The sequence below is a fragment of the Talpa occidentalis genome, unplaced genomic scaffold (genome assembly GCF_014898055.3).
Source record: "Talpa occidentalis isolate TD23 unplaced genomic scaffold, MPIMG_talOcc4v2.1 talOcc4.7, whole genome shotgun sequence".
NCBI classification, from domain to species: domain Eukaryota; kingdom Metazoa; phylum Chordata; class Mammalia; order Eulipotyphla; family Talpidae; genus Talpa; species Talpa occidentalis.
Window position 1 is genome coordinate 5,468,626 of NW_023605083.1, and position 18,997 is coordinate 5,487,622.

Below are 18,997 nucleotides of genomic sequence, written 5' to 3' on the forward strand. Positions count from 1 at the left end.
TACCACGTGCCAGGAAGTGAGTTCAACACCTCACACGCAGCCCACCTCCCGAGGGCCCATCTCGCGGGGTCTGTTAGCCCGCTTTACAGAGGAGGACACTGAGGCAGGCTTAGAGAGGTGAAGCGACACGCCCCAGGCTGGAGCCACACGTAGGGAAGCAGAGCCGGACTGTCCCGGCTCCCGGCGGTCTCCGGGCTCGGCAGTGCGGGGCCTGGGCTGGCGGCCATCTCTGGCCGTGCTGCCTCGGGATCTGATAGCGACACTGCGGTGTGAGCCCAGGGTGAACGTGTGGCCAGCCTGCGCCCGAATGCCCTGCCTTTGTGCAATGATAAGATGGTGCCCAGACCACCAATATCGGGGGGCCTGCCCCCCACCGCCCTGCCTGCCACCAGGACTGTGGGCCTTGATAACCCCCAAACCGCAGATAGCGCCCACACATATCGTGCGGCTCTCAGAGCCATTGTAGTTTTTTCAAGGTTGGTAATCATATGGAAAATAAGATTGCCCGTGTCCATTCATTTTGTTTGTTCTGATGCCCGGATCCCTCGGTGACTGGGTGACTGGGGTCCCCCCAGTCTAGTCACTCAACTTCAGCCAGAGTCAGAGCAATGCCCCCTACCACGTGCCCAGGTCTATGACAGTCTGAGGTATAGGCAGCCAGGCAGGATCCACATGATGGGTGCATCCTTGGGGAGCACAGGGGAGGGGTACCCAGCTGCTGTGGGATAAGGAAGGGCTTCCTGGAGGGAGCAACAGCAGAAAGGACAGTCTGGAACTCACTGGGTTATGGAGGTGGTGGGGAAGCAGAGGGTAGGGACACGCAGGGGCAGGGAAGTGGGTGGCGTTGGGGTGAGCAGGCGGCAGTTGCTGACTGTTCACTTGGGGCCTGGACTGGGGACGTGGAAAGGCCCTGGCCATAGTGGGCAGCCTGGCCTTATGCTGTGTAACTCATGTCATCCCAGAGCTCGTGACGACAGATGAGAACTCAGTCCAGGCGGGATCTGCTTTTCATTCAGGAGCCGGGCTGCAAGCACCAGGGCTGCGGGAGGTGTTTGAGGGGGTGGTGGAGAGAGCTGGGTTCCGGGAGACCTGGGCTCAGCCCTGGACCTGTCCCTGGCCAGCACCTCACAGAGTTCCTGCCGTGCAGAGGGGGCTTCTGCCCACTCTCCAGTAGACACCTATTTCTTAGGCCAGGACTTTCCAAAAAGCCATGAAGTATGAGAATCTGGCCCAGGGCTTGGCCTACGCTGGGTAACGGTCAGGGGAATCTGTGCAAGAATAAAGGAATGAACGACCTTCTCGGTGACCTTGACCCAGGGGTTAAGAACTGGGTTCTGGAGTCGGTCTTTGACCTGGACGCTGGCTTCCAAGTCCAGGCTTTCCCAAGAGAAACACGGAGGTGAGGTCAGTACCAACCTCACGAGGAGGCCGCGGGGGTCCAGGGGACGGGCAGGCGAGATGCCGCCGGTGCCAGGAGCTGCTCTCGCTAGTGCTTGGCCTCGCAGGGCCGTGGCTCAGCGCGAGCGCCCTGGCTCCATGGCCTGCAGTGCGACAACACCTCCCCGTCCCTCCGCTGCTTGGACCCGCAGAGGTCATCCTGCCAGGTAGCCGGGCAGATGCCGCGAACGCCTTCCCAAAGAGGGCAACTGACAGCCAGCACCTGTGGGGAGCCTCCCCTCTGGTCCCGGGGTTCCCTGCCCAAGGGTTGCGCCCATGATCCCACCAGACCCCACTTCCGGGACACTGAGGGACCCGTGGTTTCCCGGGGAGGGACGTCCTCCCCAGACAGCCCCTAAGAACAGCCTGACATCCCCCTCACCCATCCTCACCAGCTGTCTGCTCTGTGCCCAGCTTGTGTTGGCATTGGCGGTGCAGAGAGAAAACAGACCTGGCACTGAGTATGGAGTTGGCAATGGTGGGGGCGCGGGAGAATACGGGGTTCCCCCAGGAAGCCCTGAAGTTGGAAGAAAAGGGCCAGAAAAGGGAGGCTCCCAGCATCTAGCCAGACAGACGCTGGGGGCAATCCAGGCAGGGGCCCTGCACGAGCCAAGGCCTGGGGCTAGGAACCCCAGCCAGCGGCAGCAACAGCAACGGGGCGGGTGGCTGGCGGGTTCTCGCACCGGATCCTCCCCGACCTAGGGCCACCTTCAAACTCTGGCCTGGAGAACCAGCTTCCCCTTCCTTCCCAGCATGGCGCCTGAATCCTCGGGTTTCCTGTGGGTGGGCAGAAGAGGAGCGACGGCACCCACGAGCCGGGGTTGAGGGCGTGTGCGCACGCGTGCTTGTGTGGGTGTTGGGAGGTTTGCGGCTTTGCACACGGGCCGGGGGGCCAGGGGCAGGGGCTCTGTCTCTCTGGTCCCCGAAGAGCAGGCCGGAGCCTGGATTCCGGGAGGGGGCCTGGGGTCACATCCTGACCTGCGGAGACAGGAAACCAGCCCGGGCCTGGTGTCTCAGCAGTTCCCGGCAGGCGACGGCACCAATCTGCTGTCCTCCAGCAGGCAGACCAGAGCTGGGGCAGCCACTGATTCACCCCACTTCTGGGCAATTTCAGGGAATCGAAGGCACCCCACCCACCCCAAGCAGACGGAACTCACCAGCTCGGGCACTGACTCACTGGCCGGGAGCGGCCCTGGGTTCCCCAGATCATTCTGGGGGTTGTGAGGGCTGCGGAAGGCGGTGCCAGCCCTCAGACCTGGGCTAGGGGCGCCTGCCTGGGGCCCACAGTGAGTGGCCCCTCCCTGCTCCCCTTCCAGCTCGTCCCTCCCCGGGATGAGGAATCTGCTGGGCCAAAGAGACAGGCCCATGGGCACCTGCCCCGCCCTGGGTCTCCAGCACTCAGCCTTCCCTGCCCAAGCGGCCAGGCTCCTCCAGGGCTGGGCAGGGCCCTTCCTTGTCCTGCCCTCTAGAGGGGGCACGTAGGCTCTAGTAGGCGCCCAGAGCCCCGGGGGCAGGCAAGGAGAACACGGGCATGGCAGGACTTGAGTGCCCGGGCTGGGTTGTCGTCATTCGTGTATGTGGGGAGAAGGCGTGTGGGCTGTATTTGTATTTGTATTTTACCCCAGGCCTTGCAAATACTAGGAAAGCCTGGCTCTCTCACTGCTGGGCCCGCCGTGTCCCGCACTGGGCCAGTCCAGGGACGAGTATCAATGGGTGGACGGATGGACAGAGGGGCGGGTGAGGGGGAGAAAGAGGGAAAGGAGCAAGGAAGGGAAGACAGAAAGAGAGAGGGCAGGAGCGGGCAGGAGGGGGGCAAGAGGGGGCAGGAGGGGGCAGGAGGGGGCAGAATATACCTGCTTATAAGCGCTGGCTGATCACCCGCCCCAGGACTTACTGGTGTCACTTGCGGCTCCTCTCCGTTGTCTGGGGGGTTCATTTGCTCCCTGCCAGGCGCCCGGGGACAGAGCTGTACCTTCTCCGTGTCCCTTCCCAAGCACAGAGGCCTCAGGCTGGCCCGGCGCTGGCCTCCTCCTTGAATTAGGGAGGGGGGATGGCGTGGGCTCACCTGGGGCTGCGGCTGGGGAAAGCAGCATGTCTCTCTAGAAACCCACTCTGCGGCTTCCTGGGGAGGCCACGACCCCCCCAGTGCCCAACACTGGGACCTCTGGGGGGCAGGAGGGGACCCAGGGTTCACAAGATACGAGGACATCACTGGGTCCAGCTCCTCCCCCACAGAGGGCAGACGGAGGCCCCACGAGGGCAGGCCACAGCGAGGTGCAGCTAACCGCTCCCCAACCTCACGCCAGCCCCCGACCCCAGCCCCAAGCCAGGGCCCTCCTCTGGGCGGGCAGAGAGAACGGGAGGTAAGAAGCAGTCCCAGGCCAGGGCCCGGACTCTGTGGGCAGAATGCATTGAACCCACCCAAGGCTGAAGTGGGCGTACCGCTCAGCCCATTCTCCAGGCCAGGAAACTGAGGCCCAGAGCGGGGCAGTGACCGCCCAGGGTCACAGGTTAACCACCCACCCCACCCGCCTTTGAACTCAGGTCAGTCTGGCTGGGCCCCGCCCCCACCGCCCTGCCTGTGTGTCCCCACCGAGTGCCCCCGTGGACAGAGGGGCGGCTGCCTCCGATCTGGCCGCCTCCCGCCTGGCCCTAGGAGGGCGGGGGCTGCAGGCAGCCCCAAGGCTCCACTCCTAGAAGAATTGCTGGAAGCCGTTTTCTATAAGTGGCCACTAGTGCTTAGGACCTCCTCACCGAAATCCCCTTCCCGCCACCCGCCGCCGCAACAATGGCATCTGTGGGACACTGGCACAAAAATAGAAACTCCGTCTCCCACCCACCCGCTCAGGGAGGGGCCGGGCAGGCCCAGGCTGCTCAGGTGGCAGAGCAGGGTCAGGGGCGGGTGGCCCAGCGACCTCAGACATCCCGGGGATCCCAGGATGCCACTCAGAAGCCTGGTTGCTGGGGGCTGGGGGGCCAGGCAGGCGTGTTTTGCCTCTGGGCTCCGGGCTGGGAGGGCCGGGGACGCCGGGTGCGTGTGAGTGACCGTGCCGATGAGTCAGGGCCGGGCAGGCTTGGGGAGGTTTGTTGTGGAAACCCTGACAGCGTTTTCTGGTAACCAGCTGGCCTCTGGTAGGCCCTAAGACCAGGATCAGAGAGCCCAGCTTTCCAGGCTCCCTGAGTTTCCACACTGCTCACTTGCTGTGCGGTTCTGGCCTCTAACCACCCCTCTTTGGGCCTCAGCCCCTGTGTAGCCCCCAGCTCCATGGGGGGAGACTTGGTGACGACTGAGTGGTGAGTTTGGCGGGTGAGCTTTGGAACATATGACCCCAAATCTCCTCACCCCCAGCCCGACTTCCCATCTGCCTTTTAACTTCCTTTTTCCAGAGCCCACTTAGTATTGGTCCCCAGCCCTGCCTTACACCCTTGCACAGATGGGGAAACCGAGGCACAGATCAACAGGGACAGGAACAGGCAGCAGCAGGAACAGGTGTAACAAGACTCTTTCCTCCCAGCTCCAGGCCTCTGCTCCCAGCTGCTCTCTGTCACCTGCGGTGCTCCCAGCCCGTGGGAGTCCTCCCGGGACAGCGGCTCTCCCCGTGGCCTCTCCAAGCCACGGGACTCATCTACTCGCTGAGTGTGGGTCGCTGAGCTCACGCCTCTGGGTTGGGCAGTGGTGAACCCAGGGGTGGGCTTAAGAGCAGCAGGGCCCCCTAAGCAGGCCCCCTCCCTGAGTCTCAGCTGCTTTGGGGGAGACTTGCACTGGGCCAGGCACTGATCGGCTTGAGCCATGGGAAATGGCTGCTCGTTCAGTTGTTGTTTTTAAACAGCTTTATGGTGATAACACTGGCCCATTTCAAGGGTCCAGCTGAGTGTTTCAGTGTGTGCACAGTTGTGCAATCATGTTCTGTTGCTCAAGCTGGTGGCACACGACCAGGGAGGCTCCGTACTCAAAGATTCTGGGGGTCAGCGGTGCCCAGCCTCCCCCACCCCACCGCGGGTGGCACAGTTACTCACACCCTTCACCCTTTTTTCAAATAGCCATCACCGCGCTGGGACAAAGCGTCCACCCGCCCTTGGTTTTGTCCTTATCTTACCGAAACTTGACATGAAATGCAGCATTTAATTTTCCAAGTGTCTAGAATGCATCCTTTTTTTTTCCATATTGCTGAAACAAGATATTTTGAAAACCACAAACTGCAAACCCATTAGAAAAAGTCAGTTAATCAAAAATGTGAACTTACACAAGCACAAGTTTAAAACACATCTTATTCTGCTATAAATTAGCATAAAAATATTCAAAAATAAGCAAATTAATAGCTCGCTAAAATGAATAAAAATGGTGACACATTGAAACTGTAATCCTCTTTTATTTGCTCTCTTTTGTTTTAAAGAGCAAAATGACAAAGAGTGATTACGGTCTAATTATCCAGTAACGGAAATATTTCTGGGCAGATTTTTCCAGCAGCTACAAAACTCTCTCTCTGGCTCTGTGACCTCCGTTGGGGAAAAGGCCAGGAGATAATTAAAAGTGAAATCCAAAAACTTTCCACTGATGTCTTCGTCTTGAAATATGGGCCTCCTTTTTGATAACTTTGAGGAGCTTTGGTGTTGGGGGGGTGTCAGCTTTTGGTCTCTGTGGCGACCGCCAGCCTTCAGAGCAGCTGGGGCTGCATTTCCGTGTTTCTGTCTCTGGCCGCGCGTGTGTGCGGGCGGCGGGTCCTGTCTGGGCTTCACCTGTTCGCGTGCAGAGAACGCAGAGGCTCTGTCTGCACAGAGTTTCTTTCAATATGAGGCTTTGCCTTATGGATACAGCAGGGCAGTGTTGGCGTAGCGAGTGCAGGCCCGCCTGGGCCACATCCTAGCTCCGCATTCCTCCGGCTCCCCTTAGGGGGACCCCAAAGGGTAGCAGGGGAGGGAACAGAGTGTGAAGAGTCCACACCCAGAGGCGAGGGTGAGGTTGGTGCACAAGCCTGGCTGAGTCCAGTCCTCACTGCCTCCTTCTTCCCTTCTGTCCAGCGGGAGACTTGCATTCGAGAACATTCCATGATATCGTCTTGTCATTGACTTTGGAAGAAGGCACAGGACATAGATTCAAAAATATTAAAGTGTTTTATTTAATAAATATGAAGTTTAGAGGAAAAGGGCACAGACGTCCCCTCTCTGCCTTGTAAACAGTCCCCTCTCACCTGTAAACAGTCATGTTCTCTCTGTAGGGGAGAACCTGGCCCCTCAGGGTTGTCGCGAGGGTAAAATATCAAGCTCAGCGCCATCCTGGCAAGAGCTCAGCACAGGGCCAGGCACCAGTTGGGTTGACCACACAAGCAGAATATGTGTCAGATATTATTGTTGTTTGGTTGTGAAACATTCTAAGTGCACACACCGTGAGAGATTTCAAGTTTTAACGCATCAAGGCCCTCTTAAGACAAATGAGTTCAGCTTCGCATTCATATAGATAGCAAAGGGATGGCGTCATAGCAACCAATGGCACTTTAGCACTTTATTTTTTTTTAAGATTTATTTATCTATGCATACAAGAGCTGGGGTACAGGCCAGAGGTGCAGGGGGTGAGAGGATTCACCAGAGACAGAGTGGGGAGCAGAACAGGCAGATCTACTGAAATACACTGCTGAGGGGAGCAGCGGGGAGACAGGAGAGGTCTGCTGCACCATGTGGGTAGCTCCCTGGCCGGGGATTGAAGTCATGTTGCAGTGGCTGCGGGACAGTTTCATAGTGCTACAACTTAACCCCTTGCGCCACCAGAGAGGCCCCCACTTTAGCACATTAGTAAGGGCAGCGGGAACACTGCAAGCGCGGAGGGCTGGTACCTCAGCGCTATGGGATGCAGGGCGCAGGGCGCTCCTGGAGCCACACACACGCTCAGTCCTGTTTGCTCAGCCCACGGGGACTCCGTGGAAAGGCCTGCGTGGACTGCTCAGGCTCTGGCTTTTTTTTCCATCTCTGGATTTTTCTGGGATGAATGCCCTCCATTCACTCAGTTACTGTTTCCCAATTCCCCCTGGGGCCATGTGCTCTGCTGGGTCTGGGGAGCCAGGGGGCGGTCACTGAGTCCTCACTACTGATTTGGGTGGCACCGCTTCCCCCGACCCTGCGGCTTCAACAGAGCCCTCCACCAAGAAGTCCCCCTGGTGCCTGCGCCAGTCTGAGTGGCGTGTGTGCTCCCTGTCTCCCCCCAGGATGTGTTGGAGCTGAACCTGACCCTGGAGACAGCCCAGCAAGAGGGAACCCAGCCCCGAGAGGTGCTTCTGGTCCTCGTCCTAAGCAAGACCGTCTTCCTGCACCTGCAGGCCCCCGGGATCCCGCTCTACCTGGCCTCGGTGAGTCATCTCCCACCTGCAGCCACTGGGGCAGGCCCCTGCTGCCCACATCTCTGGCTCCGTATCTCCTGCCCCCAAGGGCCCTGCTTTTCTTTCTCACGTGGGCGTTATACCCCAGGGTCCCTCCTGGACCCCACGAGGCCCCACTAGAGGGAACCCAAAGGCAGCAGTGCTTGGGGTAAAGAGCCCACACCCAGACGTGGGAGTCAGGCTGATTCGCAACCCTGGCCGACTGCAGACCTCACGCATGGCCTCCGTCTTCCCGAATGTCCAGTGGGAGAACTGGACTCGAGGACAGTCCATAAAATAGTCTTGTCACTGTCTTTGGAAGAACTTACAAGACAAAATTTGAAAAATATTTAAGTACAGAGGACAAGGGTCAGGCGGAAACCTAGCGACATAGGTATTCACGTGTGTGACAGCTGGGGGTGGACTAGGAGAGACACGCTTCGGTCTTTACACTGTTGGATTCGCAAGGCTGGCTCTAACAGGGCCTAAGAGTGGAGAACATGATTTGTAAGAAACTCACGTTTTAAGTGTCAGGCACAGTCACCAGAGCGAGGAGATCAGTGTTGGGGACCCACGGCAAGGAGCAAGCAGCGGTGGGTGGAATGTGTGCACTGCCCCCGCGCCCCCGTGGACGGCCTGGAGGGTGCCCCAGGTGTGAGCAGCTGCCATTGACAGCCCAGACAGCGGAGGCTGGAGGGGAGAGAGCTAGGTAGGGAAGAGCCGGGATAGCAAGGCAGAGAGACACAGAAAGAAAAATGGGACCCAAAAGAAAGCGGGCCTCTGTGGGAGGGACATGGCCACTCAGGGAGGCCACAGGGACAGCCACCAGGGGACAGGAGGCAGGGGATCTGGGCCGTGCAGACAGGCCCCGGGCCAGGGCTAGCAGGGACAGACCCAGGACAGACCAGCGGCAGGGAAGGCACAGACAGAAATGACCAGCATGAAAGCCTGCTGCGGGGAGAGGCTAAGGCCAACCAGGAGGCCCGACCCATGGGCTCTTGCCTTGGCGCTCAGGGTGGGGGCATCAAATTCTCATGGCTCCTCCTGCCCCTCAGCTCTTCCCCCCTTTCCTCTTCCGGCCCTCCTGCCCAATCTGAGCCTGCCGAGGCCCTGAGTGACACAACGAACATGAAACCCACACGCCGGCTGGGACAGAAGGTCACGGCAGCCACAGCACAGGCCTGGGCTGCACACTCCTTCCTGGGCTAATACCTGGGGTGGGTGGGGGGCATTATCAGAGCTGCAAAAGGGCACAACTCTGCTTCCAGAGCAGCGGCCTCTAGGGGTCACAGCCTGGTTGGGGGCGTTGCCCAGCGCCAGGCCAATGACAGAGGCCTGACCCTTTAATCTCTGCTACATCCGCATTTTACAGATGATGACCCTGAGAGTCAGGCTGGGTACAGCACCCCCATCCCCAACCTTACCCCCAGCTCTAAACCACTGTCCCAGCCCTTCCTTCATGGGCTGGCTTTCTCCCAGGGCTCACCACTCTGCTGTCTCTCTTTTTTTTTTTTAATAATAAATTTTATTTTTATATTCCCCATACAATTGCAACCCCCTTATTTTGACCCCAATCCCTCCCCTCCCGACCCCTACCTCCCATAGAGTGTCTCTGGTTCATAGTTTTTTGTTGATTTTGATTTTCACTTTCTTATAGTTATTCATTTTCCTGGTCCCTTATTTAAGTTTTCTAGATTCCTGCTATGAGTGAGACCACCCGGTATTTTTCTTTTTCTTTTTGGCTTATTTCTCTGAGCATGATCCCTTCCAGCGCCATCCATGTTGCTGCAAATTGCATGTGTTTATCTTTTTTGAATGCTGAGTAATATTCCGTGGTGTATATGTACCACATCTTCTTGATCCAGTCATCTATTTTTGGGCATTTGGGTTGTTTCCAAAGCTTAGCTATTGTAAACAGTGCTGCTATAAACATAGGGGTGCAGGTGCTCTTTGGAATGGATGTTTCTGTGTCCTTTGGGTAAATACCTAGGAGTGGAATTGCTGGATCGTATGGAAGCTCTATGTTTAGTAGGTCCAGAAATCTCCACACTCTGCTGTCTCTTTTAAATCCAGCTCCATTCTAGTGGACTGTCCACCACAGCCACATTCAGGCAATCCTGCTATTCCTGGTGCTTCAGAGCAATGCCCCTGAATTTGGAGGTAGAATGCAAAGGAACTTGAAGTCCACAACCCCAAGAGCTTCTGCTGATCACTTGGGCTTCAACAGAACACCTCCACCAGGAAGTCCTCCTTGCTTCCTTCCCCAAGTCCAACTGGGTCTCTCCTAGGCTTGGGGAGGGGAAGCTGTGAGGTGCTGGAGCCACGCAGGTTCCCATCCCTGTCCACCCAGGGGACTTATCTTGCTCCTTTGTCGCTTACTAAATGATATCCACTGTCTTCCATTGTTTCAAGTAACTTGATGTGTGGCTAGTGGACTGAAAGATGCCCCAGTGCAGGGTCCATCTGGTTTGTCATTCATTCATCCATTCGTTCATTCATTCACGTAGTCATCCATTTCTTCTTTCCATCCCATGTGCAGTGAGGGCCTGCCATGTGTCAGATGTCAGGGTGAAGCCAACATGTCAGAATCCCAGCACCTACTATGTGTTAAGCAAAGCAGGCCTTGTCTCATAGACCCTCACAGTGTGGGGGAGTCACATGACGTCGTCAATGTGGCTTGAATGAATGGGATTGGTGCAGGGCTGGGTGATGTCTGCACTGGTGGATGAGCGTGGGTGAGTGTGTATCCAGCCCCTCCCCCGGCGTGGCAGGAGAAGGGGCAGACCTGGTTCTGGGGGGCCTGGCTCTGAGTTGCCTTTAGGTTCACCAGCCTCAGTATTCTCAGCCCTGGCTTCTTCCTCTCAGCCAACTGGCTGCCTCCCCAGTGACCTCTGGCCTGGGACAGAAGGGACTGGGGCCCAAGGAGAATGTCCTGAGCCTCCATATGTCTCCCCAGAACCCCAAATTGGTCATCTTCCAAGATCCATCAAGCATCAACATCACAGAGCTCCCGCCCTTAACCAGCAAGAGCGAGTTCCTCCACTGGGCGGCTTCCAGGGGGCCTGTCGTTTCTGTGGCTGAACTGAATGACCCTCGCATCATCCTCATCCGTCTGGATCAAGGTCAGCCTCTCCTGCTCAGGACCCAGCTCTGGAGCAATCTGAATTCCTCTGTCCCACACCACTCAGATGGGGACACTGGGGCTCCCAGGGGGAGCACACACAGCAGCCAGTGCTCTGCTGGGAGAGCATTACCCAGTGCTAGGTGGGCCAAGTAAAACTGACCCAGGAAAACAGCACTTTTATATCATTTACTGTGCACCTACTATGTGCCAAGCCCCATGTTAGGCACTTGGGAACTCTGGGGGACAGGCCTGACCCTACCCTCGGGAGCTGTCGCTGGTGCAGAGGTGGCAAGTATGCACGCAGATAAGACAGGACCTCACTCTGGTGGTGGCAAGTGCTGGAAGGAGGCTGAAAGTGAGGGGCTGTGTGGGTGGTGCAGGCTGCACCCTTAACGTGCCCCAGGGCGCCTCCCTGGTGTTAACCCTGTGTTGAGGCATGAAGAATCGGGGTGGGGTGGTGGGCAACCCGGCCCTCTGATGGCCCTTGGCTTGCTGACTGTGGGTGACTGTGGGGCTCGGGGTCAGGAGCAGCTGCTCGGGAGCGCGCTGAGTGTGCTTGTCTCCACAGCCCAGGGCTCGCCGTCTGCCTGCACCCCGGAACTTCTCGCGGACATGGGCCACACGCTCCAATGGCAGCCGCGCTCCGGGCCGTTGGTCCAGGGCTGCCGCTTGGAAGGTGTGGCCGGCCACAAGGAGGCACATATCCTGAGGGTCCTACCCGGCCCCGAGGGCAGGTAACGTTGCCCACGGCCACATGACCCAGTCCCCTGTTAAGCACAACCCCCCCACCCCGTCTGAGCCCCACCCCTGGCCTAGAAAGAGAACGGTCTCCCCCACCTGGCTCGGTGCCCCACCACATCCCCACGCCCATCCCAAGGACCCATGTCCCACCCCGAAAGGACTTGGTCAGGCCTGGTCCTGGTCCTCCCGGCGTTACCACGTGCACTGACATGGCGGTCTGCGCCCCGCCCGCAGCCCCCCTCGCAGGCCCAGGACGGTGACCGTGAAGGTGGAGCTGAGCTGCGCTTCTGGTGACCCCAGCTCCGCTGTGCTCATCCTGCAGGGGCCACGCTATGTGTCCTGGCTCATCGACGCCAACCACAACATGCAAATCTGGGTGAGTCTTGCTGAGACCCAGACAGCCCAGGGCAAGCCAACCCAAGCCTTCCCAAGAACTCAACTTGTTCAGCACCCCATCCTGAACATGACAATCCTTCCACCCCACCCTCTCCCTCTGGGCACCACCTAATCTTCCCTCACAACACCTACATGGCACCTCCTCCAGGAAGCCTTCTAGGAACTCCTAGGAAGGCCCCTAACACAGCCCATAGGGTCAGAGAAGGTTCCTGGCGAGATGAACCCCAAGTTGAGTTGAAGGACAAATCGGAGCCAGTCGCTGAAGGGAAGGACTGCCTAGGAAGCAGCAGGAAGCAGCAGGAGGAGGCCTGGCAGGCCCCCTGCTGGCCTGTGGTGACCCCTGACTGCTTTTTCCCTGTCTCTAGACTACTGGTGAATACTCCTTCAAGATCTTTCCAGAGAAGAACATCCTTGGCTTTGTGCTCCCAGACACCCCCCAAGGCCTGCTGGGGGAGGCCCGGAAGCTCAACGCCAGCGTGGTGGCGTCCTTCGTGGAGCTCCCTATGGCCAGTGCCATCTCACTGCAGGCCCACAGCTGCGGTGAGTGTCCAGCCCCCTTCCCTGGCCCCTCCTGGCGTCGCCGGCCACACCTGGCAGCGAGAACTGCCTGGCTGCTGTAGGAACCCCTGGGAGCTCCATTTGCCTCACCTGCAACTTGGGGACAAGAGAGTAGCTCGCTGCCGAGGCACTCAGACTGTCCGCCTGGCCCCCTCTGCCACTCCACAGGCGGCGCACTGGCCACCTCACCCACCCCGGTCCAGACTACCCCTCCCAGGGAGACCTGTGACCAGAAGCTGCTTCTGTCCCTCATCCAGCCCAGGTGCTCTGACGACGCCATGACTCTGGAACTCAATAAATATTTCATCATGGTAAGGGAGACTCCTGTCCGCCTGACATGGCGGCTGCTTCCTCCTCTGACCCAGCAATCATGGAGGCAGAACCCAGGCTGGGGGACAAACTACAGCCCTCTGCAGGCCCGTTGCCCCACCTGGAGGAGGGTTGAGAATGGCTCCTACCACGTGGTGGGTCCAGGTACCGTCTGACCCAGAGCCGGACGGGGCTCCCAAGTGCTCAGTCAGTGGATCCCCAGTGTCCTCACTGTTGACCCTAAATGTGCTGGTGGAAGAACAACGATATTTGTGAGAAAATAATCCAGGCTTTAAAAACATGTGGAAAAAATTAGAAAAGAGGAAAATCTCAGTTTCTCCACCTGTAGACACTGGCTCCCAACACGCTAGTGTGTTTCTTTGGGTACTGCTTGCACGGTGTGGTTGTATGCGGCACGCTAGTCAGCTCCTGCTCCACTCGCAGCGTGGTTCTGGAACCTGGACAGGTGTGCTTGGGATCGTGTTGAATTAGCACACAGGGCCCATCCTAGGTTCACCCCAGGTGAACCCTCCCTGGCTCCACATTCAGGTTGCTTCCCATTCTGTTATAAAGATGCAGAAAATGTGATCGTTCATGAACAGTTTCTGCACAAAGCATTATTTTCATAGAACAGAGAGTCCTATTTAAGTGAGGTTACTGGGTCAGAATGACCGAACATTCTGGAAGCTTTGATCCATGCTGCCAATCCACTGTCCAAAAGATGACTCTAATTTTCACTGCTGATTTATGGGAGCACTTTGATTCCCATCCCCCCACCCCCTGCAGACTCTTGTTTTTGTTTTAGGAAGACTTTGCCAGTGTGGGAGGTAGAATGCCTGCTCCATTCTTGCAATTTATACTCCGGTGATTAGGAGTGTGGGCGTGGCTCTGGCTCCAAGTGACTGATAAGAACGCAAGGCTCTTGATCTCTGTGGCTTGGTATTTTTCTTCATGATTTTTAATCCATTTTTTAAAATTTTTGCATAAAGACAAAAATGTTTACTTTGTCCCTCGTTCTTATTGAAATCATTTCTCCTGGTGGGTTAGAATTCTTTACATTTTGCCTACAGTCGTTTTTAACTTTTTGGACGTCTGAAAATATTGGGCCATCCCAACTGCCTATCTCCCCCCTTTGTAATTTCTCCTGGTCTTTCTGAGGCAGGAGATCTCTCTCCAGAGTCTTGACAAAGCTTTCATGTTCTCAGAGATTTTCAGAATGGCATTTAACCCTGTGGTTAAGTCCATGTGGAAGTTTTGGGTGTGGGGGTAGAGGGACCTCTATGAAGCCCCACCCCCTCTGAGGCCCATCTCTCTTCACCTTCTGCCTGTGCCTGGCCCAGCACATGTCAGGGAGGTGGAAGAGGTGGGGTAGTGAGTGGCGATGGTCTGCATTACTGCTGTCCAGTCCCACTGCCATCATCCATCTTTGGAACATTACAGTGCAGGTAAAAAGAGTGTGCTGGATCTATAAATATAGACACAGAAAGATATGTATGTATTGTTCAGTGAGAAAACTAAGCCATGGCATGAAGGCTAGTAATCATGATACCATTTGATAAAATACAAAAAAAAGGAAAGACAAATTCACACATTTCTCTGAACACATATGTCTGTATAGAAAACAAAGAAAAGGGCCTGAACAGATTATTGCAATCACAGTGTACTGCCCTCCTGTCCACTTGTAAGATGTGGTCAGTGTGTAGAGTTTGAATACCAGACCCTCAAGTCACTGGGGATTTACCCAGAACCCTTTTTATTTGGTGGATCGATGTCTCCTAAAGTGACCTGGGCAGCTTGTGGTGGGGGTAGGGGTGGAGGGAGGCAGCCATGGTCAGGGATGGCATTTTAGAGGAGTGAGTCAGCTGGATTCAAGTAGGACTTCTGACCACCCACTCAACTCTGAAGATTCTGTGATTGTGAATATCACCGAAAAACTCTAAAATTTGATTCTTCTAAGACAGGAGATAGCAAACTGTGGCCCTTTGCCAGTTTTTGTAAATAAAGTTTTATTGGCACACAACCACACCTTTTCATGTACACATTGTCTATTGCTGCTCTGGGGCTGGGATGACCAAGACCACATCGCCCTCAAAGCCTAATATACTCACCATCCTGCTCTTTGATGGAAGATCCCCAGGCCCAGCTCCAAAAGTCCATGGTTCTGAGATTGGATTATGGGGCTGCATGCCCTTGGGACTGAGTGATGATTGTATCTAGAACTTGGATGAGATTAATAGTTTCGGATTTATTTTCACATATGATAGAAGAAAAACAGTAAGTAGCAAATCAAACTCTTCTTGCTTAGGACAAGGCTAAGTACAAAAGTGAGTCATATTCAGGAAACGTGTTGAATCTTGTAGGAGAACAAGATCACAGAAACAGGTAGAGGAACAGATGAAATGACTGATTCAGGACTCCTGGGGTAGGGGCTGTCCTCAGTGCTGGGGTAAGGGCGCCTCCTGATAGTGCCTCCCCCCCCACCGGCCTAGACCCTCAGGTGTACCATCAGCAGCCTGACCTTCTCAGACCCCAACTGCCAGGCTGAGGACAGAGACGGTCAGCTCGTCCTGCACAGCACCTACTCCAACTGTGGCATGCAAGGGACGGAAAACATGGTCAGCAATGAGGTGAGAACCGGGTGGGGAGAGGTACTCACGCACCTGAGATGGCCCCCACTCCAGGTGGGGCACCCCCTCCAGGTGCTGCCTTGATTGGCCAGGCTGTGGGGTGGAGGGCGCGTGGGGCTCAGTAGGAAGACAAACAGCCAGTGATTGGCTCAGACCCCCATCCGTAAACCCGGGGTGCTGGGGGAAGCTCCGCAGTCCTTTCTGGCTCTGACCAGCTCCTTGACTTTGCCCCTGCAGGTGATCGTCCACCTCCTGACAAGCCCATCACCGCAGCGGGTGAGATGGATGACACTGTGCTGACCACCTGGTCCAGGGTTCTGGGGCCCCTTCCTGGCCTGGGCGGGAGCAGCCCTCAGGAAACTCACACTCTGATCCTGGCCACCCTCGTGGCTCCTGCATGCCTCAGTCTCCCCTTCTGTACAATGGGGGCAGGACAGAAAGGGTTCTGTTCTCAGCCTTTCAGGACAGAGGGTTCTGGCACACACCAGTTGTGGCCCTGGGCAAATCACTTAGGCTTCCCGGGCCCCAAGATCATGCCCATAAGTAGTGACATAAGAAAGGAGCCCCCGCCCCCAGTGGGGCTGCTTACGAGCAGTCACCGAGATGACACATGGAAGGCACTTCCCACAGGCCTGGGCCACAGTGAGTTCTGATAAGTATTAGTTGGTTTATTTTCTAAAGGTGCAGATGAGGGTGAGGCTCTGGGTACACCTGGCCATGACGTCTGCCCCCACCCCACCCCGACCTTCCTGGCCGGGACCTCCCAGACCGACCAGCTCTCCCTCCCGCCCCCACAGAAAAAGGTGCACTGCATCACCTTGGAGCACGTCTCCTTCCAGCTGGGCCTCTACCTCAGTCCGCACTTCCTGCAGACGTCCCACACCATCGAGCTGGGCCAGCAGGGCTTTGTGCAGGTATGGCCCTCACTTTCACCCTGACTGCTGGGGCACCTCAGAGCCTTTCTTCCCCGCATCGGTACAGAGATGAGAATTTCACTTTTCCAAGAGAGGGGGGAGCCAGCATGGGGCAGGGAGGTGTGGAGAGAAAGGCCAAGCTGAGACTGGAAGGTCACCTCCTCATTTATTCCAGGCAGGCCCCGCAAGCCTGTCCCCGCACCCCCAGGGCCCGGCGGCAGTAACTCTAGAATGGACCAAGTTTATTTCTCGAGCCAGGTAGGGTCCAGGGTTGAGAAGAACTGACCGCGCCTCGCCCACCTTACCTCCCCTGCAGGTGAGCATGTCCTCACCGCTCCCTGAGCTCATCCTCCACCTGGACAGCTGCCAGCTAGACTTGGGGCCCGAGGCAGACAAAGTCGAACTCATCCAGAACCAGGCGGCCAAGGGCAGCTGTGTGAACCTGCTGTCCCCCAGCCCTGAGGGTGACCTGCGCTTCAGCTTCCTCCTCCGCGGCTACATGGTGCCCACACCCACGACGGGCACCCTCAGCTGCGTCATAGCCCTGCGTCACAGGGACGGGTCTCTGGTGAGTGGGGCCTGGGACAGACCCAGCTTCAAGGGTGGCTTATGAGTCTGGGATTTCCAAGGAAGGACATGACAGCCCAGGAAGTGGCGGGACCAGGGGTGAGGGGAAAACCAGTCAGGTGTGTGGCTTCTGGCTCCCAGGGGCACGCCATCTGCCGCTCTGTAGCCTCCCTTTGGCTCCGCTGTGCTTGGACATTGGCTGGATATGCATCTGCAACCGTCCTGCAGCCCATCTGCGGCCCATCTCTACATTACTGCCAGCCACCCACCACCTCACCCTCATCCACCACCACCCCTCCATCCACCCTCCATCCATCCAGTCATCTTCATCCACCTGCCACCCAGTCCCCCATCTGCCCAATCTCTGTCCACCACGCCACCCCATCCTCCATCTATCCATGAAGTAGAATCTCCAGTGTAATCTCAATGAACCGGAGAGCTCAAGAAAGCGTTCTAAGACAGAGGATACAGTATTCTGATTTTCTGCATTTACCGGCCGTGACACTTCACCGCGCCGGGGCTCCCGTCCTGAGGCCTGGACACATCTGGTCCTCCCAGGCCCATGCACGCAGAAGGTGCCGCAGGATTAAACCTCTCCCCGGTGGTTTGGCCCTCGAGAAGCCACCGGGGCCACTCCTGAGCGGGCCTCTCCCTCAGCCGCAGTGGGCCTGAGCCTCCGGGCCAAGCTGGCTCTAAGGTGTTCCCAAGGGTGATGGGTACAGTGCAGAGAACCCCTACAGTCCTCAGGGGAGGAGACATGGAACTCAGATGACATTCCAGTAACAGCCGTAGACTGTCCGCCCGACACCCTGCCATAGCCCGGACCTCCCGGGATTTGCTCAAAGGCTCCCAGCTACAAAGTATTAGAGTGACTTTAAAGCCACGGTCCCAGGGCGGCAGTGACAGGCCAGGGCCACAAGCCGGGGGGGGGGGGGACACCCGGAAGCTTCCTTGTAGGCGGTGCCACACACAGCTCTCCCTTCCTCCCCAGGACACCCAGAGGACTGCCTCCATGCGCCTGAACATCGTTAGCCCCGGCATGCCTGGTAAGCTCTCTGGGTCTCTTGGGGCGCCAGGGGCTGGACGGGTGGGGCCGAGGCCAAGCTGCCCCGGGAGGGGGGGGGCAGCGGGCCTTCCCAGCGGCCCCTTCGCCGCGAGCGCCTGCGGGACTGGATGCCGCACTTCGGGCACCTCCATCCCCACGGCTGCAGGTTGACCCTGTCGGGGGCTTGGGGCCTCCAGACCAGACCTGAATGGGCGGAAGTCACCTTGAGAGTGGTGCTGGCCTCTCCTTAAGGTCCCTGGCTCTGGGCGCAGAAGTGGGGGCACCTGCCTGGTGGCCGCCTCCCCAGGGCCAGGGCGTCCCGTGACCGGGAGAGCAGGGCTGAGAAGCCCGCTGCAGAGGGGCACGCAGAGGGCCAGGGGAGGCTGCCCGCCCGCAGGGTGAAAGGAACGAGCCTTGGCAAAACCCAAGGGCAGAGCTGGAGAGCCCTCGGAGGCGCCTGGCTCCCTAGCAGGGTTCGGGGCTCAGAGGCGCAGGGGGCTGAGGTCACACGGGGAGGCGGGCGGGCTCCGGACCCGGCGCCCCCACTCTGCCTACACGACGCCCTCCCTCCTCCCTGAAAACGCGCCCTCCGCCTCGGGAGGCCGGCTCGGGCCTCTGGGCAGACGCGAGAGCGACCACAGCTAGTGCCAGCCGCGGGCACGGAAAACCAGTGTACCAGCTCCGAGAAGCCAGAATCGGTGGCTGAGCTGGGCCTGGTGCCCAGCCTGTGCCCAGTCGGCAGGGCAAGGGGCCGGGGAGGAGGCAGGGGCTGATCCAGGCCGCGCTCCGCTTGCTTGCACAGGCAAGACCCTGGTCCTGCCTGCCGTGCTGGGCATCACCTTCGGCGCCTTCCTCATCGGGGCCCTGCTCACCGCTGCACTCTGGTGCATCTACTCGCACACGCGTGAGTATCCCCGGCCACCCCAGTGAGT

At 57.8% G+C, this 18,997-nt stretch overlaps 1 protein-coding gene across 1 annotated transcript in view; it reads left to right on the plus strand.

Annotated features, from left to right (window-relative positions):
• Positions 1–18,997, plus strand: part of ENG (endoglin) — a 29,359-nt gene that overhangs the window by 8,917 nt on the left and 1,445 nt on the right. Inside the window, exons 3-14 of the mRNA XM_037495337.2 lie at positions 7,635–7,775; positions 10,741–10,906; positions 11,477–11,642; positions 11,884–12,025; positions 12,411–12,585; positions 12,772–12,914; positions 15,402–15,539; positions 15,777–15,815; positions 16,337–16,453; positions 16,770–17,021; positions 18,012–18,066; positions 18,868–18,969. Coding sequence (XP_037351234.1) covers positions 7,635–7,775; positions 10,741–10,906; positions 11,477–11,642; positions 11,884–12,025; positions 12,411–12,585; positions 12,772–12,914; positions 15,402–15,539; positions 15,777–15,815; positions 16,337–16,453; positions 16,770–17,021; positions 18,012–18,066; positions 18,868–18,969 — 1,636 coding nt within the window. The remainder of the gene's footprint in view (positions 1–7,634; positions 7,776–10,740; positions 10,907–11,476; positions 11,643–11,883; positions 12,026–12,410; positions 12,586–12,771; positions 12,915–15,401; positions 15,540–15,776; positions 15,816–16,336; positions 16,454–16,769; positions 17,022–18,011; positions 18,067–18,867; positions 18,970–18,997) is intronic.